This window comes from Vanellus vanellus (assembly GCF_965231255.1).
Source record: "Vanellus vanellus genome assembly, chromosome: 2".
NCBI classification, from domain to species: Eukaryota; Metazoa; Chordata; class Aves; order Charadriiformes; family Charadriidae; genus Vanellus; species Vanellus vanellus.
Window position 1 is genome coordinate 77,176,035 of NC_138906.1, and position 27,631 is coordinate 77,203,665.

At 45.3% G+C, this 27,631-nt stretch overlaps 1 protein-coding gene across 2 annotated transcripts in view; it reads left to right on the plus strand.

Annotated features, from left to right (window-relative positions):
- SLC22A23 (solute carrier family 22 member 23) overlaps window positions 1-27,631 on the plus strand; it is a 118,097-nt gene that overhangs the window by 85,279 nt on the left and 5,187 nt on the right. Inside the window, exons 5-10 of one of the 2 annotated variants that reach the window (XM_082499545.1) lie at window positions 4,597-4,724; window positions 11,592-11,681; window positions 17,810-17,912; window positions 20,994-21,226; window positions 23,902-23,934; window positions 25,744-25,867. In XM_082499545.1, coding sequence (XP_082355671.1) covers window positions 4,597-4,724; window positions 11,592-11,681; window positions 17,810-17,912; window positions 20,994-21,226; window positions 23,902-23,934; window positions 25,744-25,867 — 711 coding nt within the window. The remainder of the gene's footprint in view (window positions 1-4,596; window positions 4,725-11,591; window positions 11,682-17,809; window positions 17,913-20,993; window positions 21,227-23,901; window positions 23,935-25,743; window positions 25,868-27,631) is intronic. The other variant, XM_082499546.1, reaches the window with a different exon arrangement.

A 27,631-nucleotide genomic window follows, 5' to 3' on the forward strand; every position in this document is an offset into this window, starting at 1 on the left:
CGATTTTGCCGGAATTAGCACACACTGTGCCGAAGCCAGAGTAGCCGGTCTGTGCCGGGCAGTGGCTCAGGATTGTTCCCACAAGGAATCCTCCCCTCCCGGCTGCTCCCACTCCTCTCTGCCTGCTGCGCTGGCAGCACTGTGGTGTTGGTACAGCTATCCTGAGAAAATTAGGGTGGCTGTCACCTTGGGGATGGTGCAAGGTCCATCCCCACTGGGACACTATAAATCTCCAAAAATATCTTTCTTTGTTGTTCTGTCTTAATAGTGACACGCAGTGGTGGCATAACACAATGGAGGCTTATGAGAGCAGTGTTGTACAAAACCAAAACAGCAAGAACATGCTAGATCATTCATTTTAACGATAACACTAACAAAACTAAAATATTTAGTTGCTGTACGCTGCAAAAAAATGAGGAAAAAGGCCACTGCACCATGCAGGACCGAGTCGTTTATGTACTGTGGGGGGCCAAGCTGCTAGTTGTAATGCCTGACAAGTTGCAGCATGTAAAAACTTGTTATAGTATGTAAGAACTTTTAACAGTTGTATATTTTTCTATTAATGCGTGAAGGCCTTACAGAGTTCTCCCGCACTGATCTCGGTAACCCTCGGTGGGGATTTCCTCACTTATCCCCAGGCTTGCTGAGGGCAAAACACAGCATACGGGAAAGTTACAAGTCCTTTGCAAGATAATGGCTTCTTTTTTCCCCCCTGTTTTCAAACATATAACATCTAAATAGTCTCGTCTTGTCAGTGTTAATCTTGATGATGAATAAGCTAGAGTGTTCTCATTAATATACAATACTGTCCTCCCAAACCTGCCATATGTTGTACACATACAAACATGTACATTTACTGCAAAACCTCCTGTTGGGATGCCTGCCAGCTGGAAAGCATTATATCCACCACTGGATAGAACCCAATATCAAACATAATGTTTACAGGTATTTGTGTCCAAAAGGACAGTACAATAGTACGAAGACATCTAACGAGCGTGATAGACAACATAGGCAGCAGTAACCCCTCGGCAGTCTTCTGGAGGGAGCACGTTTTCCAGGTGGCTGAGTCAGGGTCTCGTACATTCCTGTTGAGAGGTCGTCCCCGGGTGACATTGAAAGGAATAGGAATTGCTAACATTTATTTCCTAATCTGCAAGAGCTTTGTGGCTTTTTGGCTGGACAGGACAGGCAGACCACGCAAATAGATCCCCCTTATATAATGTGTGATATGACAGCTTGATAAATGGTGGTAATAGCCAAAGTAACAGGATTTGCGTTGCCCGGGATTTTCTCATTTGCAGAAACGGACTCTGATTAGGATGCCTGTTTAATTATACTGTCGGTACAGTATGCACTTTTCTCTTAGGCTTTTCTCCTCCATCTGTTGCATATTCTCTGGAAAGTGCTAGCGTTTTATTACCTCTTCCCTTCCCTCCCCTCTTCCCCCGCCATTGTGTTGGGGAACAGAGGGTGGACCCTCAGCATATGTTACAGATGAAGGAAGGAAACTGGCTTATTCGTAATAAAAGCAGAACTGGAAAACTGCATTGCTTGTTAATTCCCCATCGTTGTACTCAAAGCAGTGGGTTCAATAACAGACGCTGTGATAGCCCCTGCGCTGCCTCCACCTTCCTCCTTACTCTCTTTACTTCCATCTCCTGCTGTGAGAGAGCTGTTTGCCCCTCCGGGCTGGAGCTCAGCCCTCTCCCGCCTATGGATTTGCTCTGCTCCCGGCCACATGCACATGGCAGGCTATACCGTCCTCAGGAAGTGGGTGGCTGAGCGGATCGGGAAGCTGGGCATGGACGGAGGGAAAGGGGGAAGCAGCAGCTTTGTCTGGGAGGGGTGAGCTGGTGGGCTGGGACACCTGCAAACGGAGCACAGGCCTTTGCTCTCAGGTTGTTCTGGAAGGGAAGAGAGGCACCCACGTAAGTCAGATGTGAGCACAGGGGTTGGTGACAAGCATATAGAAATGTCAATAGTAGTTGTGCTTTCCAAGTGTGTGTTAGAACCGTGAGGGAAGGGGAGCTCCAGTTATACCGGGGCATTATTTCCTCTCCTTCGGGTGCAGGAAGCTCCTGACAGGACCGTGCCATGAAGGTCAGCAAAGGTATCAATAATCTGAAATAAACCCTTGCTTCACTCTAACCAAAACTAAAGAAATGGAGAGGGGTGGCCAGTTATTTTCTGGTGCTGTTAGATAGGATTTACCCTCACCAAGGCAAGGCAAATTGTAGTAACTGGGCTTGTTGGCCTGGGGCAGACCCCTAATTGACATGCTACACCCTTTCCATGGGCATGGGTTTGCTCTGCATCTGGACAGGAGCACGGTTCTCCTTCCAGCTACGGTACCTGTCTGGCCTTTTTCTGTCTGTCAAGGATTCTTCTCTGCTTTTAGGATTTCTTGGGCTTAGGATGTTTTTTTCCCAGTGTCCCTCCTACTCTTCCCCCTCTCCTCTCCCAAGCAGCAGCTGTATAACAGGAGATGAACTTTTCCCCCTGCCCACCCCCTGTTCTTTTCTTGGGCTGTGAAAGGCTGGTGCTTTCCTCGCTGATGGAGGAGGTAGAAGACTATCAACCCAGGTGTCCACAGTCAGCTCAGCCTAGTGATCTGGGTGACTGCGCACCCTCAGCACAAAGCTGTCTCAGCTTCATTCAATTAATATTTAATGCCAGATGATGAAGGACGAAGTTGTGACCAAATTTCTATGCAGAAGTCCAGAGGGGCTGGGGGGTTGGTGCTTTTGGGGTTGGTTTTTTTTGGTTTTGGCTTTTGAGTTGATGATGGTGCTTGGTTTGGCAGCATAAGGTGCAACAGTAGGTGTGTACAAATGGTCCTAGGCAATAGGGTCTGTGCTCCACAAGTGAGCTCGGGCGCTTGCACAGAGATGGGTGGCAAACACATCCCCTTTTGCTGTGCCTGATAACCTGGGCTCGAAGCAGCCCAGGAGTATTTAAAGATCCTTAAATGAACCTCCCACTGCTTGCGCTGAGCGGCTGAAGGACGTGAGGCTTCAGCACTTCCAGCTGGAGAAAAACCTGTAGGAGCTTGAGGGCAGAGACGACTCTCTGCCTTCCCTGAGGAGCGGGTGCTCCCCACAGCGCTTCTTGTTTGGGACCTGTAAGCGAATCACTCAAAAGTGCAGCTTTTAGTCTGGTGGCTGAGGCTGTCCCCCTCTCTGGAGGCAAGCACAGGGAGGTTTTGCATTCAAAGAATTCTTAGTTTTTCAAAACATGCATTTGCAGTACAGGACTTTCTGCAGGAGGCAATGCCAAAGCATCTGTGCGGCACCGGCAGTAGTAAATAAGCTGTCAAGGTGAATAGCTGTCATCATGGCTGTTATATATTTTTATTGCCTAATATAATTTGGATTGCAGTCTGCCTGACTTCTCTCCTTTTTTCTTCTTAAAAAAAATAAAAATAATACTTTCTCTATCTAGGATCGAGGTTTTACTAAGCTGCCTTCCAAATTGCATCAGCTTTAAAAGATAGTACCATAATGGTGCAATTGCCTCATCCACTGCTTAGAGGTGAAAGAACTGAGGGCAGCATCTACAGCAAAGATCAGTGTTTCGCGAAGGAAATTTGAGGTTTATTATATATTTGAAGTTAAAAATATCTGTTAAGTTTGTTCTGTTAAGTTTGTTCTTCAGTCTTCTTTTGGAAGATCATGAAAATGAGGCCTCAACAAGAAAGGAAAATATGCTGTAGTCAGGTCTGAAGGTTTCATACCTATGGAATGTGGAGTTTGTTGTTTGTTGGTTTTAAGATCTACATATTTTTTTTATTTTGTATGAAAATAAATTTATCTGAAAAAAAAAAAAGAAGACTCATCAGTTCAGCTAATGAGTCAGGTGATTATCAGCACTTTAAGGAAACAACCAGATGGAAAATAACTTTTTTTTGTTTTGCAACTGTGTGTATGTATATGTTTATATGGTGACTCAACTAACTTAATATTTTCTTTACTAGAAGAAACTTTTAGAACAACAGCTGAATGTTGTCTGGAGTGTACACAATACTGACCTGTATAAAAGGAAAAAAGACTTAAAGTCTCCATACGTGATTGATAAGTCTCCATATGTATTTTTGACGTGTTTAAATATTTAAAAAATCCGTGCCATTATAATCCTAAAAAGTAATTCTTCTCTTTCCTGTCTCCATCTTTACAAGAGAATCCAAATCACTTCTGTCAGCTATTTTCCTTCTTTGGTCTGAATTACCATGTGTTAACTGCACAGCTCATTCATTCACCGCTTGGCAGCGAACGTCTATTGCAGACAGCGCTTCCTCCCAGTTCTTCCAGAATTGCATTAACAGGCAGAACGCTTCTAATACATTATAAAATTCTAATATGTCCTATTTCTAGGTGTTAGGATAGTTCCTGTGTTATTTGTGAATCGGTATAAAAGAAAGTGTTAATAATTTGAACATTTGGAATATTTTGTCCCTCTTATTTGTTTCATAAGTGATTCTTTTGAATTTTGTAAATAAGTATGTAGCTCATGAACAGTTAAATGAGCAGCTAAACACTTATCAGTTCTTCCTCTGACAGAAACTTGGAAGCGACCCTAACCTGTTTTCCATCTTTAAAGTATTTTCCCAGAGTCCCTTCGGTGGCTGATGGCTACACAACAGTTTGAGGCATCCAAGGAACTGATCCTTCAGTTCACGCACAAGAACAGGATGAACACAGAAAGTGACATCAAAGGAGTGGTGCCTGGTGAGTAGGACAGAGAGACAACCCCAAATCCCTCTGCTCTTCTCTAAAGGCTGCATGTGGCATTGCTGCCCAGAATTAAATAATCTATTTACCGCCTCTCAAGTCATCCCATTCATTCATTCATTTTGCTTTTCTTGAAAAACCATTCCAACTCAAGCACTGTGTTTAAATTACTCAGCCTGTTGAACAGTCCTAGTAATTATAATCTGATCTTGCAGTGCCATATGTCTTTAGAGACATCTCTTGAATTTTGCCAAGGCTACAGAGTGCACCTTCAGCCTTGTGTGCCTCTGGAAACTGTGTTTTAAGGAAGCTTCTTGCTGGGTTCATGCCCATCACGCAACGCTAATTTTGTTGATTTGGAGAAGTGGCAGCACTTGAACCCCCAAGTCTAAAGCACCAGCCACATGGCAGACCTATACCGCCGATGAGAGAGTTGGGGTTGTTCAGCCTGGAGAAGAGAAGACTCTGGGAAGACCTTATAGCAGCTTTCCAGTATCTGAAGGGGGCCTACAAGAAAGCTGGAGGGGGACTTTTTTACAAGGGCATGTGGTGATAGGACAAGGAGGAACAGCTTCAAACTGGAAGAGGGTAGATTTAGAATAAATATTAGGAAGAAATTTTTCACTCTGAGGGTGGTGAGGCACCGGAACAGGTTGCCCAGGGAAGCTGTGGAGGCCCCATCCCTGGAAGCGTTCAAGGCCAGGTTGGATGGGGCTTTGAGCAACCTGGTCTGGTGGGAGGTGTCCCTGCCCATGGCAGGGGATTGGAACAAAATGGTCTTCAAGGTCCCTTCCAACCTAAACCATTCTGATTCTAAAGGCTTCCTCCAAGAGCCATTTTGCTTTTCTTTCCTGCATCACCTGAGTGACGCTGCTCTGGAGATGGGGGGGTGTGCAGTAGGGTGCAGTTTTTAGTTGAGAGTCTATCCTTTCCTTGGTTTACTGATGCTTTTAGAAAGAGCTGACTCCTCTTGTCACCAGCATTGTCACTGACATAACTGTGCTCCTGCCTCACAGGGTGCTTTGCAGATAAGACCCTGTGTGTATGTGGCTCTAATTACAATAAAGGCGAAGAGTTTCTCATTCTTCATCTCACTGGTGCTCCTGTCAGATTTGGTTCAGGCTTCCTTCTTCCTTCTCACCATCCTGACAGTGTCCATAAACACCCATTTTGCACTGTCACTTGCAATCTATATCAGACTACCTACTAGTCAGAAAAGAGCGGAAATGTTTCTTTTTTTCCCCTTATTTTTCAAACCCTCCCTACTCTGACCCCGGGGGCTGCAGGGAGCCCTCACCCCATCGCTCTGCCCACAGTTAGAGGCAATGCTTCCTGCGCTTGGCCAATACTCGCTGCTGAAGGTCTCTGGGGTAACTGTAGCTTCGGTCAACCGGTGCAAAAGGCATCAGTCAGCGCTGGAACAGACTTCATCCAGGATAGAAAAATGCCACCGTTAACATCAGTGCCAAACAAATGAAGCAGTCTTCATCCGAGAGGTGAAAAAGTCCGATGTGGGTCTGTGGTATTCATACCCAGGACACTGCTGTGATTTCTGGTGCAGTTGGCAGACTGGTGTTAATTAGCTTGTTTGCACGTGAATTGGGTGTCTGGGGTTACACATCACACACACAGAGCATATTTTGCAATGTAAATGCCATTTTTCCGGTAAAGTTCTGAAAGGCTGGGGGGGGGGGGGGGGGGGGTATGTGAGCAGCCATTAACCTGGTGATCTCCATCCCCCCCACCTCCTTTTTGCAGATCTTCCCCAGAGTAAATGATGGATCTTGCAGAAAACCTATCTCTGAGGCAACGAACTTTCTCACAATTGGACTTGGAATTTCCCAGCCAACTCTAAATTTGGCTTTTCTCAGCTAGTCAGCTTCTTGAATTTGCAGATGAAATAAGATGTATTTTAGGGGAAAGAAAAAATAAATTACCTGAATTTCCTTTAAGGAAAATTATAAAGATGCAGCTGTCTGCTAGAGGGATTTACTTAAGCCATGTATAATGATATTGTCTATGGAGGAATGCTAAGTATCAAAATGGTTTTATGACTATTATTCGTGACTGATTACTTTTTCCAGCAGTTTCGTGGTAGGGGTACACTCCTGTTTAAGGAGGGACTCCCTTTCATGTGGAAAACAGAGTGTTATTACACATCTTGATGATATAGATTATCTGCCTGCAAATACATTTAGATATAGCAGTTGTCAGTGCATTACCCTTTGCAAACTTTAAGCGATACAGAACATGGTCATTTCTGCCTCCTTGCTGATGCTGGATTTGTTGGGGATATTGTTGGGGTTGTTTATTATTCCTTTCCTCGGTTTTTCTCTTTAAACTCTCTCTGCAGCCCCACACGTTAAGGCTTTCCTGACCCAGCTCTGGAGGGATGCCCCATTTCTGTAGGGAGAGTAAGAGAGGAGCAGTATCAAAAGGATGAAATGAGCTTAACTAAAAATCTTGCAAGGACTGACCTTCTCTCTCATTCTGGGTGCACAGGAGTGTTGACGGCCTGAGTGAGGACAGGAGAAAAGTAGAAGTCCCGAATGAAGAGTGTGGTCAAACCGCAGGCCATGTGGTTGCCAGGGGGTCAGTAAGCAGAAGAAAGCATTTCTCTGCTTTTGTGTCCTATAATCACACACCCAAAGTTGCCGTGGCAAGGAATGGGTAAAAAACTGGTAGTCGTCGGGGAGAAAGGATGCCATTGAGCCTGATGCAGATATCCCCTATTTCCCCTTGCCTCCATTGTTGAGCTCTCCTATCTGTGTGGAGGGGGTTTTGTTTGTGATTTGTTTTATTCTTTGTTTTCCATCTGAAAGGGCTGGAAACTGTTTTGCTCTAGTTAGGGGCCATTGTGTTGCTGTTTATTATTCCTCGCTGCATTGTCGTAACAGCCTCCTGTGATTGAATTACTCCCAATACATTTAAATGATAAACTGCTCACTTGCAGTCCCTTCCAGCTGGAAACCCCGCTGTAATTTTACTCATACGTACCAGTCAAATTAGTGTATCCCATATAACAGATCATTACAGGAGTTACAGTAGTTTCATACGTACCCATTTTGGCAGCTGATACAAGTTCCATAATAAAAAGAAGTAGCATTCAAGTGGGTGAAGTATTTCTAGGATGGAAGAAAATGCAATTTTGAATTGCTGTCTAAGCAATGAACAGGCTTCTTTTCCTCTCTAAAGAATCACACCGTTCCCGTTGCCTGCTGAAAGCTTTTACTGGCCCATTTGACTACGCTGCCCATAATGGAAAGTGCCACCAACCTTCTGTAAGGCCTGTTTGCTCCACAGGGAGGTGGCCCGCGTGTTGGGTGGAAAAAAAGGAAGCAAAATTTATCTGGTGTTTTTGAATCAATCCATAGGATGGGAGCAGTTTGCCAGTGCTCTTCTGGGAGGTGTCTCTAAAGAGAACCACTACATGTCTGGACAGTGGTCCAGCAGCAGTTGAAAGGTCCGGCAGTGACCCATGTCTGGAGAAAGTCAGCATGGGCAGTTGATGGGCAGTGCTCAGCCAGCAAGAGAGTATGCATGGGTAACGAGTTCAGGTGAGATAAGGGATGTTGACAGGAGTCCAGAGTGTTGTAAATTAACATTGCCCTTACCTTCTGGGTAACCTGCCCCAGGGGTGTAAAGTAGTGTCTGTTGTTGGTTGGAAAACCAAAGGAGATCGGCCCCCTCACAGCTTTATTTTTGAGTGATGGGTGCACCTTGTGATTTTTGGCAGGTGTAGTTGGCCTTCATAAAGAGATTTTTGGGTTTATGTGGTCATATTTTCTTCTTTAACGCTTAAGAAATCTAGGTGTGCTAACTAGACCTGGTTAAATCATCCCTGATGTTTTGAGTCTCAAAATTTCTCCAGTTGGCTCAACGCTTTGCCCTCTTTTAGAAATAAAAGTTTAAATTCATTTTTGCATCAGGGGAATGATTTTTATCCAACTGCATATTGAAATGTCATTTGTAAAACAAGCTGGGTAAGTTTTGTTGACAAATAGTTCAAAACATCCAAAAAAGTCAGCTTCAATCATGAGCAGATGAAATACTTGGATAACATTAATTCAGTAGAGGTTTTTCACTGCCGGTTTCTCCAAAAGTTTCCCCATCTCTTCCCTGTTCCTCTGTGGAACAAGCAACAAACATAGATTTCAGTGTGGCTACAGGACAGCCGTTTTGACTCGAGGGAAATAAATGCTACGGAAGCCGGGAGATCTGTTTGAAGAACAGGAGAAAAGAGTGTTTAGGGGAATTGGAAATCCCAAAGCACCAACTGTCCTTACACGTTTTACAGGCGTGTTGCTTAGATGCCTTTCATCATTTCGGTAGGATGCGTGGGTTTTTCTTCATGTGGGGCGACGGGTCTTTTTGTTGGCCGGAACAGATCGACTGCTGGCAGCTGATCTCCGCTGCAGCATCACCTGGCCCTGCCGGCGTGTTTGGGTGTGCTGGGAAATGCACCACTTGAGAAGCCGTATCAGGAGTTACCTGAGCAGCAGCCTCGATGCTTCCATGGAAACCCACTCTTGTGCCGTTCTCCTTCTCTTCCCCTGCGGTGGGAAACATTTCAGATGTTCCTTAACAGGAAAAATAGCTGCTTGACCAGGCTGAAAACCAAAAAAACTCTTTTTGCTCATCTCTAGATGAAAATTGGAGTGCTGCTGTGGACAGACGGGTTATAACTGTTTCCTTCCAAGGTTCCTTTCTAAGCTTAGAGGAATAATATTGATGTAATCACAAAAGTGGCCAGCAAAGATCAAGCATCCAAATAGATGCCAAGACTTCAGCATGCAGGACATTGTGGAGAGGAAGAAGGGGTACAGTGGTGACAAGTACTCTGTGTGTGTACATCTGTGGATTCCAGTTAGGAAAGTTGTGGTTTTCAGGGACTTTTAATGGAAAAAAAATTATCATTCACCTTTCTTGCTGCTGAGCAACATGCTGCCATGACTTTTCTTTTATGCATAAGCTAGTTTCCTGTTTTGGTTTGCTGTATGTTTTTTTCCTAAGCTTGAGGCTTGGATCTATGTACTTGCATGCTTTTTTTGGTTTGGTTTTGTTTTGTTTTGTTTTGTTTTTTTTCATTGGGTAAATAGCAGAGGAAAGGGTGAAAAAGCCTTATGTCTGAAAGTCGGTCTCTTTCCCTAATAGAAGAGATTAACTCTCCCTACAAAGTTTTACTCATATCTGTAGACAATCACACCTACAGCTACGCTACTGTCTTAAAGGTTGTGATGGTTGAAGAGCCAGGTGTATTGGCTAGAGAAAGAAAGCAAGTTCCCTGGCCCCGTAATACGGGTAACTCCATGTGACGCTACTGTGTACAAACCTGCCAGATGTGTTCCTGGACTAGATCCTGTTTCTTGGTTGTTTAATGGTGCCAAAGTTAAATATCCTATGCAAGTCCCAGGGGGCAGTCAGGTAAATGTGGGAAATTTAGTTAAAACTGCTCAAAGTGCTACTTGAAGGCAGCCTTTAAGTCTTACAAAGGACTGTGTGTCAGCCACAGAGATTTCCATCTTGCACAAAACCAGCCAGTGATTTCTGTTGCCCTCTTATACGTTAAATCAGTTTTCAGGAGGGGCCGGGTTTCTCCTGGCGCTTCCCTGTTGTCCCGGAGCAGGAACTGATGGAGTTTGCGCAACTCTTTCAGGACATGCAGTACGTGATAAATAACAAATAATAAGAATAAAACCAATCAGTGTAAGTCATCTTCTGCTGGCTAGGTCTTACAGGAAAGGAAGAGGGGAGCCCATGTGTGCCCTGACTGTATCCCTGGTGAGGGCGGTAGTGACCTCTGACAGCAACAAGGGTTGGAGGGGACAGGGGAAAAAGGGAGTGCTCTGCGGAGGATGTCCCTTTTGATGCCACTGAAAAAAGACAAATATGCTGGTAAATTTAAAATAAAGAAAAAAGAAAGAAGGGGAATGTCAGCCCCTATTTAAGCTTGAATGACTCTCCCTCACCAGTTGAGTCTTCCGCAGACTCTCGCTGGCTGTGCTCCAGCCTGTGGCATCTGCTTTGTCCCCAGCTGGCACACTGGCTCTTTGTCCGCAGTGCTACCTTTCTGCCCAGAGGAACCAGCTTTATCGGGCAGGGATGGCGTGCGGAGGGCTGGCCGTGAGCCCTGGCACTGCCAGCGCTCTCCTGGCCCACGTGCACCGAGGGGAGAGGATGGATGACTCCAAGAGTGGACGTGAGGGGTTAGGAGAGGAGACCTGGGGAACCAAGTGGAGGCAGGGAGCAGTAAGAGGGGATGAGCGGATGGAGAAGAGAGGGAATAACTGGGGGAAAAGAGTTGTGGGAGCAAAGAATAAAGATAGTTGGAGGGGACTTAGAGGAGCAAAGGCGACAAGGGACTGGGGGGAATTAACGGCTGTACAGGAAGAGGAGAGCTAGAGCGTGGAGACCAAAGGGACTGTGATCATTTGCTTCCCCCTCCCTTCAAAACAAGCTGTCTAGCCTAAGGATTCGGTCTCAGCACTCTTCCCTTGTGAAATCCACTCCTAAAACGTGTGCTTCACCCCTCCATACTGCCCAGCTCACCTGCTCTACCTGCTGAGGTTTCCTCCATAGCTCCCGCAGTAGATAGCAGTGATGCATGTGTAGGTATCTGAAACCTCCTGATGGCCTTAACATGGCTCCACATAGTGACATTTGAGGTATTCTTAGTGCTGTTGTTTTTTTTATTTTATTTTTTTTTTAATGTTGGTAATGTTAGAGGAATGTAAACGTTGACAATTCACGCTTTGGGAAATGCAAGAAGTCAGGTTGCCTGGGCAACCCTTGCTTGGCCTCCTGGCATTGAAGGCATGACGATACAGCCTTTAATAACATGATTACAACCTATTTTTTCCACAGGGCATAGGATGGACGAATCAGTGCATAGGATGGACGATGCTGTGGGAATGAAGCTGTTGTCTGTTCCTCATTTGTTGCAGAATTTGGAAGGTGTGTAGCAAATGAGGCAGAGGGTTGCAGAAGGAAAGAGGACAGTCTTGGGGAAATAAAGTTGAATGACTCCTGAAGAGCTGTACTCATTCCCTGTGTCTGCCAGGGATGTCCTTGTATGATGATGGAAATTTCCCTGAAATCAGGCTCTTCCAGTGCTGTCACTAATCACAATTTCTTCATTGTCTGTCTCTAGCATGTAATTCTGGGGCTTGATCTGCAGAAAACTGGAGCGCTTATATCAGCACCTACAAGGGGTATCGCTGGATGATTTTTCTCATTCTGGACACATTCCTCTGTATTTTATCTTCCTGCCTGCAAAACAGGAGTAATCTTTGTCCTTACTCTTACAAGAAGGTGGCGGGGATGATTTCATTGGTATTGATGAAATACATGAATATTCTGACAGCACTGTAGGAATGTCTCAGAGGAAACCAATGATTTTGTACTCACTGGGAGGTTTGGATAATAAGGCTGAGGGGCACATGTTGAATAGGAAAGGTAGAGACATCATTAATAGCTGCCCGTTTGCTGACTGCAGTGAGCATTCTGGAGGAAAAACTAATGTGTGATCATCTAATTAAGTGCTGTATCATAGTGCATACGAGCAATTGAAGATTGCAATGGCAACCTTATGTCTGGCTTTTCCTATCTTTTTTGAATGTAATTAGAAATACAGAATTGAAAGAAATTGTTGCAATCGGCCCTTTGCTATTATAGTCATTGAGTTATACAGTTGCTCTCGTGAAATGAGCTTCATTTTAAATGCTGTTAGTATTTATGTCCTGTGCTTTTGTTGAAAGGCCATTCCAGACTCCAAATTGCTCTCGTACTGGGATACATTTTAGCATTCGATTCAAATAGACTATAGCTGTCCAGGTTCTTTGCCTTTTTTCCCTTCCCATTTACTCCTGTCTGTGACTGTCTTAAATCTCTTTTTCTCTTTTCCCATGCTGTGTGAGCAGACAGCAGCCCTGTTCCTTTGCTGAGCTGAGGGTCTCCCGTATCTCCTCTCCTTTCATAAAGAGGCTTGCCAGAGCTTTAGTTTCTCAACTGTTGATGACCAGAATTGTAAAAGAGCACCAGCATTTCATTGTCTGAATTGCAAATACCTCACGGACACAATAAACTGCTTCCTTATAGTCACTTGTGTTCAAGTAGTATATAACCAAGTCCAACACAGTATTTGCTGAAAGCTTATCATCCAGCAGAAGCGTTTCCCATTAGTCCCTGAGTATCTTACCTTGTATTTTGCGGTTTTACTTGCGTTTCCCACACAGGATCTCAAGCTCACCCAGTTCCCTCTCATGTCCCATTTCAGTGCTGTGCTGCTGGCAGTGCCTCGCTTTGTCACCAGCAGACTTTGTTGGCACATTCCTAAGGTTTGTGCCAAGCTCCCTAGTGAGGTTAATACACAAGATTTATTTTTTTTTTGAGAATAAGATGAGTCACCCCGCCACTAACCTCCTGCCATCCACTTGTGATTTCCATTTTTCTGCCCCTTATTCCTGTCTGCCCATCAATCAGCTCCTTACCCACCTTGTAATTTCTGTATGTGACTTGATAGCCTTCAGTATTCCTTTACTGTTAGGCTTTTAGAAAATACAGCGTATCAGGCTGCTAGTGCTCCATGATTAGCAAAAAAAAAAAAAGAGCACAAGTGGAGACTGTGGAGACAGACATCCTGGAAGGTGTAAATAACCCTGTGTACCAGTAGCTCGGTGTGGCAGTGAGTAGGTTGCTTCAGCTCCGCGTTTCAGACCGCTCTACCTCCTGCTGCAGAGCTGTCGTGCTCCGGGGATTGATTGAGCCTCTGTGCTGGGCTTCCATACCAATTTTCATGTTCAAAGAGCTACTGACAGTATCGTTTAGCAACCAGAAAAATCCTGCAGAAGTCCGTCACCACAGGACACTTGTCATTTTGGACATCCTTTTTCGGCAGCTTGATTTGAGCTTTGTCTATTTTGTCTTTGCCAAGTGATGCAGAGGTGGGTGGCTTCATTTGAAGGCTTTAAAGATACTTTCTGATTTTGAAAGCTGTGCTCCTGAAACGCAGAGGATCCCACGAGAATTCAGCAGCGTTGGGAGCTGGAAGCTGGTAGGGTTCCCCTCCCCGTGAGACTTTTGAAGTCTCCCAATGAATAGTTCTAATTTCCACTGAGATATAAAGAGTTAGTTTGTTGACAGTTTTCTTACTGAGTCCCTGAATAGGAAGCCTAGAGTGTGTGTGGGCTCCGGAGTATGGGAAAACTCATAATGGCCCTCTGAGTAAGTGGATAAAAATATTTTTTTATTTTCCACACTCGCCCTTCTGGTAAATCAGTCAGAACTGAAACATTTAATGCAAATTCTTTCTGAACTGATGATTTCAGTTGAAAATCAAAGAATAAGTTGGGGGTAGGGGGAGTTTTCCTGGTGTTATTCCAGTAACTGACAGAGCAGTAGTTTGCTTCCATGGGGTTTTAATAGGCACTGGCTTGACTTCTCTTTTAAGATCTTAACGTTGACCTACGAAGTCCATACAGCCCAGGAGCTGTCGCTCTCCTGATGCCTGTCACAGTCAGTCAGAGCAGGCTTTTGTGCGAGCCAGCTACCTCCAAAGGCAGCAGGCCACTTAAGTCAGAGCCAGTTCTGTAGCTGATGACTTTTGTGCGAGTCACATAGCTTATTTGCTGCTACCTGAATGGCATTTTGATTATTGCAAATCATTGATTTTGCAGTAGGCTTTTCTTTTTTGTGTGTGAACGTCTGACTGGTACATAGAGAAATAAAGAATGGAGAAAGTCGTCAGAAAGATAGAAGGTGTTGGGGACTTGGGGAGAGTCATTCATCTGAAGCAGTTTTAACACATCATAGAGGGGTGGAGGAGTAAATAGCTGGTAGAGCCAGAAGGCTTTCAGTAAAAAATCAGGTGCTGTTTGCATTCTTTGGTGCAAGGTTTCAGGTCAGATTTTTTTTCTTTTTCCTCCTCCTCTTTTTCCTCCTCCTCTTTTTCCTCCTCCTCTTTTTCCTCCTCCTCTTTTTCCTCCTCCTCTTTTTCCTCCTCCTCTTTTTCCTCCTCCTCTTTTTCCTCCTCCTCTTTTTCCTCCTCCTCTTTTTCCTCCTCCTCTTTTTCCTCCTTTTTTTTTTTTTTCATTTTTTTCTCTTTAATCCTTGTAATGCAGCTACATCTGGAATCTCTTTTGGGACATTTTCGTATAATGACGGTATGTATCCATGGAGTAAAACCCCCGACAGAGCAGAAGCAAGGGTCCACTGAAGGAAGGCTGCTGCATGAGGGAGGGTAGAGAAGGAGTGAAATGCCCCTCGTGTGTGATCCTCGCTGCAGCTGAAGCAGAGGAGGTGTTTGTCAGTTCACATAACACGCGGGTTATCGGTTACTTGAGGGTAAACCAGCAGTTCAGTGAAAAACACCAACGAGACTAAGTCAGGAAGGATTGATTTATAAGAAAGTTTAAAAGGGGGCCTGAGTGCATGTGAGAAGGGTGCGCAACAGTAAATAAAGAACATATGGATTGTGGCAACCCCTAATGTATGAACAAGGCAGGAGTGAAGGGCAAAATAATGTTTGGTTCTGAAGAGAAGTGTAATCAAGTTAAAGCGTCACCTCTCTTAATTTTATTAAGTTGTGGCTCAATAAAGCACATACAGAAAATAAAATCTACTTTCTCTTCCCAAAGAAAAAAGTAAAAATTACTTAGAGAAACAACAACAACAACAACAAAACAAATTAAGAAAATCCAAAGAATATGACATCAGGGACTGTCTTTTGCTGACAGAGGACATGTTTTACTTTCATACTGTCCAAGAATGACCAAATCTGGCCTGTCAGAGTGAACCCTTATGTCCACATGAAAATCTGTGCAATGCGTGTTGTTTGGGTGGTGATTTTCATTGATGCCCTTCAGCTGAAACAATAAACAGTCATCAACTCTGCTGCTTCTAGTGCTTGCTTTGACTTTTTTGCTGTGGAAGGTTTGGCTTGGGCTCAATTCTACGCTTTAGAGCTATGTTTTATGTAACTGCTTCAGTTGTTCTGAATTATTTTATTTCCACTTAATGCTTTCCAGAATCTTGCTATAAGAATCACTTTGACCTTGCTCTTTGAGATTAGGTATCTTTTTTTTTTTATTGATTATTTTTTTAATATAGCTTTGATCCATTGCTGAGCTTGCTGAGTACTCCTGTAGTACGAATATTAATTTGACCAATTTCCTCTTTTGCTCCACCTTTGTTTTTATACTTTTTTGAGCTTCATGCTGCATAGATTCTGGGGAGGAATGGGCATTATCAGGTAGTAAGGAAAGCAGTACGGCAATATTCTGCTTAAGTACAATCATTAATGCAAAATAATCTTTGCTGCTTTTCTCAGCAGCATTCCCTGTAGCTACTCTAGATAGAAGACCAGGAGTGACCCGTGAGCAGTGAAAAGCTCTACTATTTGCATATAAATAGCGTTTCTTTGATTTATTATTTTTATGACACAGTTTTCAAATAACAGCAGAAAAAAGCGTCTTTTGTTTGTGAATTTGGGTGTTCTATCTCTTTTTTTGTTTGTTTTTTGTTTTCCCTGACCGTGTCTTGCTTTTATTTTCCCCCTGTCTTGCATCTCCTAAAGAGATTGCTATTGAGTGCAGTAATGCAGAGGTCGGGGCAGGCCAGTGCGGACAACTGAGGACACCCGGGCTAATTGCATATGCAGGAAGGGAACGCACGCGCGGTTCAGAACAGGGCCATGCTGCCACCTTTAAACGCAGCCCGTCTAGAAAGCAGCAGTACAAGTCTTTGCCCTAAAAACCAGCCCTAGTCGGTTCTCTTGGAGCGCATCATTTTTGCGATGCTTCTTTATAGCTATGGCTTCTTCTGTTTTTACCGGGCTTTGTGCCCTTGCTGCTGCCTCGCTGATACAGTAGCTTGGAAACTGGTTTTCTTGGCATGCTTAGGGGGAGGTGTTCCAGCTCCAACCTGATGGTATCTGAGAAGTAACCAGTACCTAAAGGGGGCCTACAGGAGAGCTGGGGAAGGACTTTTTACAAGGGCATGTAGTGATGGGATGAGGGGGAATGGCTTCAAACTGGAAGAAGGTAGATTTAGACTAGATGTTAGGAAGAAAATTTTCACTTTGAGGGTGGTGAGGCACTGGAACAGGTTGCCCAGAGAAGTTGTGGATGTCCCATCCCTGGAGGTGTTGAAGGCCAGGTTGGATGGGGCTTTGAGCAACCTTATCTAGCGGGAGGTATCCCTGCCCGTGGCAGGGGGGTTAGAACTCGATGATCTTTAAGGTCCCTTCCAACCTAAACCAGTCTATGAATCTGTGGTTCTATAAGTAAGCAGTGCCCTTCATTTTTGTCCCCTGTGAACAAGAATATCTGATGCAATATTGGCAAGGCTTGTGTGTGAACTATAGCATTGCCAAGAGAAGTTAGCTTGCAGCTGCCCAGCACTTTAGGGACACGGTGAGGCTTTCGTTCTGAAACACAAAGACATCACAGCTGGTGATACCCAAGGGTTTTTCTTTAAGGAAATGTCTTCTGTTTAGGACAACCATCAGAAAAATTTTAAATATTTGAAAGGCCGGGGGGGGAGGGGGGGGGGCACAAGCTGACACAATGTCTTAGCCACTTCTTTCTGAAATCTGGATTTGAACAAACCTCAAAAGATTCCCTTGAAAAATGAGCTTGAGCTCCAGTCTTTTCCATGCCATGGCTTTTCAGGTGTGCATTGCAGAAAGGCAGCAGGTCTTGTGACTGCACAAGCACAGTCCTGCCTGTGGGGGATTCAAAAATTAACAGAAACTTGAAGTTCTTCAGGAAATTTTATATCACGCCTGCTGTGATCAAGCTCCATACTGCCCCTGTTTTACACATGTTTTAAACTGGGAGAAGGTTTAGGGTGTGAAGGAGTTCTGGGGCAGTTCTTCAGCCCCAAGAAGGTTAAGGGAAGCCTGGAAGAAAAGGAGGAACGTGAGGTGGAGTTTAGGCAGGTTGTTCAGTGTTTTTATAGCTCCTGTTAGTGTAATCAATAGTGTCCTGCTCTCCAAAACATCCCTCAGAATATCTGTAGTTCACAAGCGAAGCTTCTCCTCGTTCTCCCTGGTGAAAGAATAATTTTAATTTGGTTTGTTTCAGAGCTGGAAAAGGAGATCACGAGGAGACCGAAGAAAGTCTGCATTGTTAAAGTGGTGGGAACCAGGAACCTGTGGAAAAACATTGTAGTATTGTGTGTGAACTCGTAAGTCTGATCTCTTTCTGTTTGAGTAGTTGTGTGGTTGGTGAACTGGAACCAGTAATGGGGAATAATGGGGGAGCTCCTCTGTTTCCTAGTGTGGGACTGTTCAGTAGCGTCTCTGATAAATGATCCTGGAAAAACAGCAGGGAATTATTTTTTTTTATGGCAAACGTGGAGGAACTCATTGGCTGTTTCAGGCAGCGGCACCACGTGTCTTCTCAGGTGTCGTGTTGCAAGTGCATCGCTGTCAGCAGTGGTCTCGCAAGGCCACGTGCTGGTACGTGGTCGCGCATGCAGACATCTGCTGCTGGCATCCGGGTATGGGATTTTTGAAATCATTAATGCCACAGGAGCACAAGTTCAAGTTGTTTACATCTGATGTAGCTGTGGTGCAGAGGAAGATGTCGCTTGCCAATCAGTACAAGCCTGCTCCCTTGTATAGCAGCTGGCCTTGGTCGGTCTTCAAAAGCAGATTACAAAGCACTTCAGCTCTCCCAAATCATGCACAGGGCACGCAGGGAAGAACACGCGGTCTTGCACAGAGCAATGTGGTGCCTGTGTCCTAAGGCTTCGGCTTGGACATACTTCCGTGAGCAAAACCAGGCATCTGCCTGTGAGTTTTGCAGGTTACGGGCTCTGAGACCTTCTGTCTAAAACGGGGCGCGTTGTAAAGAGGAAATAGATGGGCTGCAAATTTAGCCTCTAGCCAAACCCAGCTTATGGGGAAGCAGCAGGGGTGGTTATTCTAATTTTTCTATCTTATAAAATGCCCATTTTTTTTTTAAATGGGAGTTTGGGAGAAGACTGGAAAGCCCCCATCCTCTGCTCTCCGAAGAAGTACTTAGCTGTCTCGTGGCTTTTTCTTCATTGCTTCAGGGCCCTCCTCTGCAGCCTTCACTGCTGTTAATGGGCACGTCTAGCTGTCATAACCCAGAGAGGACAACCCCTGTGCTGGGCAGGTAGTCGCACGCGGACTTTGGGCATCCCTCTACAGCACAGCGGTTGCAGAACCAACTCTGGGTTTATGATTTTGTGTCTCTCTCCCGCCTACCGGTGGGTGACTCCCTCTGTTCTGAAACAGCATTTTCCTCTTAGGGTGAGCTGGTAGATTTAATAGCCAACAGTAACTGTATTTGTGAAAAACCTTTACATGGGGAATTCTCCCCTTCTCTCCCCCTTTTTAATTACACACACTTGGAAATTCCCTAAACCAGAACTAGGCAGCCCAAAGAGTGACTTCTGGCAATAGCAGACGGAGGCTGTTTGCCGTCCAAGTAGAGCGTGAAGCAGATGTGTGTTTGAGGAAATAGCTTTCATGTTTGTTTTTAGGGGGTGGAAAGAAAACTATTTAATTTTAATTCGGTTATTCCTGTTAGATGGGGCCGTGCTAAATTTTAATAGAGAAGAAACCTTTTGCAGGGAATGATGAGACATCGAGGGAGATAGGTGTATTTAGTTTTAAAAGCAACTGTTCTGAGCTGCTCAGCAAGTTAAGATAATAGATAATAGTAATTCCTGGGGAAGCAAGCTGGAAAGCAAAGTCCAAATGATACATTAATTTAGTTTATAGGTCATGGCCTAAATAACAACTTCAGCAAGTGTGCTTGCATGCACAGAATAGAAGGAGAGAAGATACAGACCGGTTAACTCTGCCCTCTTATTAAATATTGTTTTGCTGATTAATATTTCTCTTATGGGAGAAGTCAGCTACAATTTAGATATCCAAACCAAATTGCATTCTTGTGTAACAGCAAGTACTTGTGCTAGGTTTTGATTAGGGGGAAGGTGTTTGGTGTTGGGAGTGTACTTTTGAACTATAGCATTGATTCACAAGGTCACAAGAGAAGTTCCCCAGGCCCTGGGCTGTCACGCACTCGGCGATTGCATATTCCCCCAACTGTTTCTATGCGTATATTAATATCCATTTCACACTGACAGAGCTTCAAATTCCTTACCTTCAGGAGGATAGAGGTGGATCAGTGTAATGTGCCTGCCATTCATTTTTTGGAGACACGGATCTGCGCCTGCCACTCTGTCAGGCACAGTTAATTTGTTACATGAGGTTTGCCTGGTCTAAACTCCAGGGACAAGGAGGGCCCTTCCCTGCCGGGGTATTTGTGCTGCGATGGGGCAGTTGAGAGCACTGACCTCCCGTAGCAGCCCTGCTGAACTTTTGCACCATGTTATCTGACTTCTGTACTTCCAGCCTTGTGCTTTGCTTTTTTTTCCCTATTTTCCCTTTTTTCCCTATTTTTCCCTTTTCTTTCCTTTTTTTTTTTTTTTCCCCCTCTTCTTTCCCTCTTCTTCTTCTCCTCTTCCCCTTTTTTCCTTTTCCCTTTGAGCAGTGGGGACAGGAGAAAAAGGAGTGAAATAGAGTGGTAAAACATTGATCACTGGCATCACAAAGAAACTTCTAAAAGAAGGGGAGACACATTGCTATGAAGGGTGGTGTAAATGCGTAGACTGAACTATGGCTTATTGTTTCGTAATTGTACTCATCATTGCAGCACATATGACTTCAGGTACTCATTTCTAAGGGATTTTCAGTTGTAACAGGCTAGTTTGGGAAGTGAGATGCGGTCTTTAGCGTGACCAAATGCCACAGGCAGGTGGGTCTTCCTGGAAGACACATCTGTATTGCGTGATGTTTTGCTGTCCAAGCACACAGGCTGCTTCATCGCAGCAGCTCAGGCTCTGTGGCTGTTGGTGGATGCACTGGGAACAGAGGGATGTCCTTCTCAAGACAGGGGAGTTCTCAAATATACTGGGAAAACCAATCAAGCACTAGGAGTCCTTGTAAAGTTACTCATACCCTGATCGTACCACAAGCACCAGATGTATGAATAAAGCCAGTAGATAGCAAATGTCTGGTTGAGTAGGGGTTTTTCTTTTGCTTCTTTTGATCGTTGCTTATTTTTACAGCAGCACCTAGAAGTCTGAGAGGAGTCTTTTTGCAGTAGGTGGTGTATTCCTGCAGCGGAAGAAATTCTTCCTGCACTAACACGTTCCTACATGGAATTAGGTTGCAGCACGTGGCTGCCTTCTTAGCAACGATCTCCTCTTGCCCTCTTCTGTTTCCCCTAGGCTGACTGGTTACGGCATACACCACTGTTTTGCAAAAAGCATGATGGGGCATGAAGCAAAGATGGCGATTACCCACAACTTCTACGCGGACTACTACACCATGGCTGGGATTGCCCTGGCATCCTGCCTGGCCATGTGCCCGGTGGTCGGGTTTCTGGGGAGGAGAGGAGGACTCCTGCTGTTCATGATTCTTACAGCCCTGGCATCGCTTCTGCAGCTGGGCCTTCTTAACTGTAAGTAGGAGACAAGAGTTTTTCAGGACTACACAAGTTTGACATGCAAATAAGGGACCAGGAAATATCAGCATTCCCTTTGCCTTTCTCAAATTTGACATGCCGTACACCTGCTTAGCTTAAGAAGCTGAATTTGTTTGAAGGAATCCCCAGACACTTGTTGTCTTAGGTTCATTGACAAAAGGCATTGTGTTCTGGATGAGTCCCCATGGTGAAGCTTGGTGAGCATTGGTGCTGCTTCTAGGGCTGGGCTGTCACTTAAAAACAAACAAACCAACAAAAAATGCTTTTCATTTTATTTCAATGAAATAGCCTCTAGGGAAAGAGCTGGGTAGGGGTTGGGGAGGGAAAACTTTCCCACTTGAGTCTGCTTCTCAAATGGCCTCTAAACCAAACAGAAGTTAAAGCAGTAGGTGTATGTCCTCTGCCTGTTCTGAGCATCTTGCTATGTGCAAGTAATATACAGGTAGCATGGAAATATGCAGCTGAAAGACCCTACTTTTAACACAGTATGTATGTATAGTGCATGTGAACACATGATTTTGTGAGGTGACACAGCTTTTCAAATGGATCGTTCCTGCTGAAAGCAAGAGAGTCCCACCTCCTCCTTTGCAGGTGGTGACCTTTCTCTGGCCCTGTTGAGCTGCTTCAGCTATTAAAAGTGCTACAGAAATATTCCCTTTCCTTTTTTTGTTGTATTGCTTTTTCTTAATTTTCTGTTGGTTGAGGAAGTTGAACTTGATGGATCAGAGAGGTGTTGAAGCAGAAGGAAGGTGGGATGTGCTCTTCAACTCTCACAATTCCCCACCATTAGACCCCTGTCCCATGAAACCTCCCCCCAAGGAAGGGTGAAGAGGGTAGAGACATGCTTTGGACAAACTGGATATGAGACAAACACCAGAACACTGGTTGTTGCTGTTTTTCATTTCTAAGTTTAGAAATAATTAAGGGCTTTAATAAGAAAAAGTTTTTTGCATGGAGGATGGAAAGATTTCACATTACCACATGCTGAAGGCGGCCATGAGCCAGCAAGAATTGTCCATATTTACAGACCATGTTTCCTGAAAGTGTTTACTAAGTTAACCTTTAGCGAACACACTATTTGTGAGAGTGTAGGAGGCAAACAGGGAACTTCTTTCATGACATGGAAGAAACGCCAAAATCGCATGTGTTTGCTCCCAGCTTGGCACAGATGTTTACATTCCCGTTGAGCACGTTTACCATGTCCAGCAGTCCCAGCTTGAGAGCAGGAGAAACCCCCTGGCCCTACCTCATCCCCAGACCATTGACAGTCTCTGCCCATTCACAAGCAGATGCACACTGTGCGTGTGTGCGACCTTCTGAAAATCCGCGTTTTGATGGCAGTGCCCATCAGAGTCACTCTACACTAGATTCATCTGATTTTTTTTTTTTTAAGGATGTCAGATGTTTGTTGAGGCTGTTGAAGTAATAAACATGCAATTGCTTAGTGAAGAGAAAGTGTGCCAGAGCCATGAAAATCTGGTTGCAGTTTTTTCAACAACGAAAAAGGGGGTGAGGGAGGCGGGGAGGAACACCCTGCAGGAATCATTACAACCTTTTCTGTAGCGGGTTTAGGTGGTTTTGTGCACAAAGTTGCTAAAACTAAGAGCAGCCGTGGGCTCTGGGTGCCGTCTGCTACGTTGGCACCTAGACTTCTCTCAATGCCATGCACCCATCATCGGCCTTCCCCGCTCTGCCCTCGCCCCGTCTTTGTGAGAAGAGGAGGGAAAGGCAGCCTTGAACTTCAGAGCAGCTCGTCTCACCCCGCTCTAGACCGTGCCCCCACTTCTTCCTCAGAAGAGCTAGACAGTGTTTGGAGAGAAGCAGTGACCCTGCTGATTATGAAATCTGTTACAGCCTCCTGCGTGTTTTAGCTTAGCATAATTTGGGTGTAATTAGCAAATGAAATCAGAATTTGAGAAAGGAGGGTGAGGGAAGGAGAGGGGTATTTTCCAGCAGCAGCAAACCCCCGGCAGACCTTGAGGCTTGCGGTGTTCAGCCCTTCCTCCGAACCCCGGGGTGTCACCCAGGATGTCACAGGAGCCTGGTGGGAGATCACCAGCAGAGCTGTGCCCAGCTCGTGCCGCTGCCTGTCCCCTTAACTGCCCAGCACTGCCGTCTTAGGACATGTCCTTTGTGGTTAGGACACGTGGCAGCTGGTGGCTAGCACGACACGTGGACCACGGACTTGGGGTTTTGGTGAGGAATAGGTCTGCCACCAGTGTGACGGTGCTGATGCTCCCTAACTAAAGCCTCTGTTGGCCATTCCCTCAGGGCTGCAGCACTGAGGGCAGTTTCTCTTCTCCCCCTTCGTTAAGGACAAAGAAGCCTTTGTGTTAATCCCAGTGGTAATTCTGGGGCTCTTAAAAATGCGTTCCTGCTGCATTTGTTATCGCTGTCTCATTAGCATGCTGGCCTCCAGCTGAAAGGGGCCTGGAAATGGCATGTCCTATCTGGTGGCCACAGGAAGATGTGCCAGCTGCGGCATGGGAAAGGAGAAGTGTATGGGGGGCTAGGGTGGCATGTGGGATTTATGATTTTATTTTTTCTCTTTTCCTTTGGATAAATAAATACGTAACAACAGTATGTTCTTGCCTTCTCTCCCTTTCTCTCTTATTTTTATCTTACTCTAACTTCTGGGGCCTTGGATCCAGTGATCGGAAAATACAGTCAACTTCCAGACTCAGGTATGGTTTACAGATGGGTCTCCATCATCCCGGGAGTGGGTAGATCCGAAAGGCCGGGGTCAAAGCGTCCAGAGCAGAGCCGCCATCGCAGAGGGGTGCAGGGGGAAAGCCCACTTCTACACAGTGCTTTGGGACCCAGGTCACAGGCAGGCCTGTTTGTTTATATGCAGTCTCTATATGCAGGAGTAGCATCCCCTCCACGTAGTCCGAGTCACCTCTGCATGTCAAGAGAGGGTGCAGAGGGTCCCCCAGGCTTTATTTTTAGATATGGGGCAAGGCTTTCTCAGAAAGTCTCCTTCTCAGAAGCAACATTCCCAGTCCAGTCTTTTCCAGAAAGATGTGAGATGGCTAAGTCCCTTCTGATAAGGGGACTTAGGCACCTTAGAAAATACTTCCCCAGGCACCATATCCCAGCCTGAAGTACTCTAATAGCAATGCCGTGACAGGCTACAGGGGAACAAAATTTGCCCTTCTGTATTTGATTTAACGGACCTGCCCTTGGCCAACTTTTCCAAGGTCCGTTCTGCTGAGCAGTCCCGACTCCTGGCAGTCAGGGTCAGTGGTGCAGCCTCACACGCTGTGTGAGAGGTGCCAGGGAGCCTTGGACACCCATAGTTTGGAAGGTGCCGTGCTCATGTCCTTATCTGCTGGCAGTATTTGGGATGCGTTGCAGAAAGGGCTTAGCCCTGAGCAGGCTGTAGCACATTTCAGAAGTGGTAACCTAAGAGGTCCCAAATACCTTCTGCTCTCCTGACAGCCGATATATTCAGCAAGAACAAAAACAGGTGTTACTTTTCTTTGGATCCAACTCCGAGAGTGCACCTGCTTGGGACTGCAGGCTGACAGAGCAGCCCTTTGTCCGAGCAGATCTTGGGTCTTGGCTGGAGGAAGGTGGGGAGCGTTGGCTGGAAAGCTCCAGTCCTTTCCCCGGCACTCCTATCAGGCACAAAGTGTTCCCCTCGTATGGCACAATAGTCTCTGTGAACAACGTGGCCTCCTCGCTGGCCAGGACAGACCACGTGAGCTTGTACAACCCTGGGTCAGATATCCCACCCCTGCCCGCAGAAGATGGCGAGCAGGGATCAAGTGAGGGATGTATCATCATCATGGCCAGGAGACAGTTCCCTTTAGCTTTGTTTAGATTTACTGGGGTTTCTCCCTGTGCTTGATAGACAAGAAACTTTGCTGCCATCCAGCTGTGAAATGATTGAGCAAACAGGCTGGCTGGACACGGTGACTTAGGGGAGTCCTTCACCGTCCTTGGCATCGGCTTTTCTCGCCCGGAGTTGTCAGGCGAAGGCTGTCAAGCTGAGGGTTACGACAAGAGTTTTCAGACTGATCACATGGAAGGGCTTAGCACAGAGATGGGAGCGGTTTTATTTCTTTCCCCTCTTGTCCCGTGAGCCTCTCCGGTGCCTGTGCCACTGAGCTCTGCCAGATGTTTGGCAGCGTGATGAACGCTGCCTGCCTCCGCTTGTCTGTCAAACGTGGGAGCGAAGTGGCTGGTGCCTAAAAGACTGCCCAAAGATCTGTTTTTTTTCTTAGGTTTTACCTTTTTTTGTGGTGGCTGGGCATAAGTAATTCAGAGATCACTGCCATTTTTGGCCTGACATTATGATTTTTTTCACGTATGTTTGTGTCTCGGGTGCTTGGGGAATGGATTTTATAAATATCAGTTTTAAATTAGTATTACAAAAATGACTCAAATTCTTATCTAGGGAGAATGAGTAACATAAACCTTTTTTCTTGTTGTCTTCTGTGGAAGTGTGGCCTCATTCTCACTTTTTATGAACATACTTGTCTTGGCAGGTATGAGTGACAGCGTCAAAGACAAATTCTCTACCGCGTTTTCCATCGTGGGTATGTTTTCTTCGCATGCCGTTGGAAGCCTCAGCGTGTTCTTCTGTGCTGAAATCACACCCACAGTCATCAGGTGAGATGTTGGACCCTCCGTCTTCAGAGGATGGGGATGAAATTATCCTCATTTAATTGATAACTGGCTGTGTAACTTAGTGCATTGTATGGGAGAGGAAATCCTCCATAACAGGAGACCTCGCAGCAATTTTGGGGCCGCTTTAATTTAATGTTGCTGCAGTCAGTCTGCCTAAGTAAATGCCTGTCTGTAGACAGAGAAGCTCTGTTTCCAATGGCTCCACCTTGTGTCCCATCATGGTGATTATCAGCACGCCGGTCATCCTATGAATTGCATTTGTTTGCAGTGCGGTACAGTCTTAAATAACTTCGGTGAACCAGATCATGCGTTTGAACCATGTTACCGCTTCGCTTAACTCTGCTGGATTTGTACAAGCAGTGACCATGTGAGTCTATAGCATCGCATTAAAAGAGAAATTCCACGAGTGTGCAGAGGAGGACATAGGTGCAGGCAATCCCTGCCTCCATAGTGCAGGTTAATCAGGTCAGCTATAGGGGTGCTTCGGTGGAAAGGAGGTGTTGCAACACGCAGCGTTAAATGCTTTTGGTGCATGCAGGTGCTCTGCAAGTCTGCCTCTCCCACAGCAGCACCAGCGTGAGTGGTCTGCCTTTATTCCAGATAAAGTCATCTTTCTCTTTGCGCCCAGATCTATCTTAGCAGAGGCTCAAAGTTTTTCTAAAGAGGAGCTCTTTCATCCTCAGCAATAGTAGAAATCAGGCAGATGATCTTCACGGGAGAGCTTCCCATAAAATGTCCTTGTATGGTCAGGTTTTTGTACCATTTTATTTATTCACTGTTATCTTTCACAGCACAAAGGTTGTGCTTTTGTGTTCTGGATTATGCTGTCAGCAATGCCACAGCAATTCAGGAGTCCGCCCTGACTCCGTTGAATTTCCCAGGAATGTAGGTCATATGGGTGGGAGGGAGACAGGGTGGAGGGAAGAGGATACTCTTTTTTTTTTTTTTTTCTTTTTTTCCCTCCAAATTATATGCCTTTTCAGTAACTTTGCAAAAGTATTATAGCAAAACTGTCAGCTAAGGGGCCAGAGTCTCCTTGATCCATGGCCTTTTCTTCCGAGCTATCTGACTTTGTGAATGTATTTTACAGATAACGTTATTTCCACAGGGAAAGGCAGTGTGAGTGGTGAGGAGATTATACAGCAGCCTGAAACACTAACAGCTATTTACTTATGTGCGTGTCAGTCAGTTTGGTGTTTTTATGCCTCTTTAATTTTCTCCTGTCTCTGTTTGAAAGACACGTAGATAAGAAATTGGCCACGTCAATGAGAAGAGACTGCCAAGTCAGGTCAGATGCACAGTGTGAACTTAGCAAGCCTTTTTTCCTTAAATCACTTACTACAAGGCGGGAGACACAATCCTGGCTGGGTGCCGAAATTCGTCTTCCCCTGACTCTCCTGGCAAGTGACAATAGTTGGATATGCCTCAGGGTCCCTGATTATTGATAGGGATGATGACATTCTGCAGCGCTTTGCAGTCCTACCACCATGAAGCTCTTGATAAGATTCACTCAGGGCTGTAATTAGGAGGTGGAGCTCAGGACGGTGCATACATAAACCTGTCTCAGGCAGAGGTGTGGTTAAGCTGCCTTGTGTCTTGCATTTCGGTGGGATGCGGCTGCTCCCTCATAACCTGTTCTCCAAAAAACTGCCTCGGATGCCCTTTAGTGTTTCAGACCATCTTAATATGCTTTTGGTTGAATCTCGAGGAACCTTAAGGAAAAGGGAGGCAGAGAGAGCGCTGGGG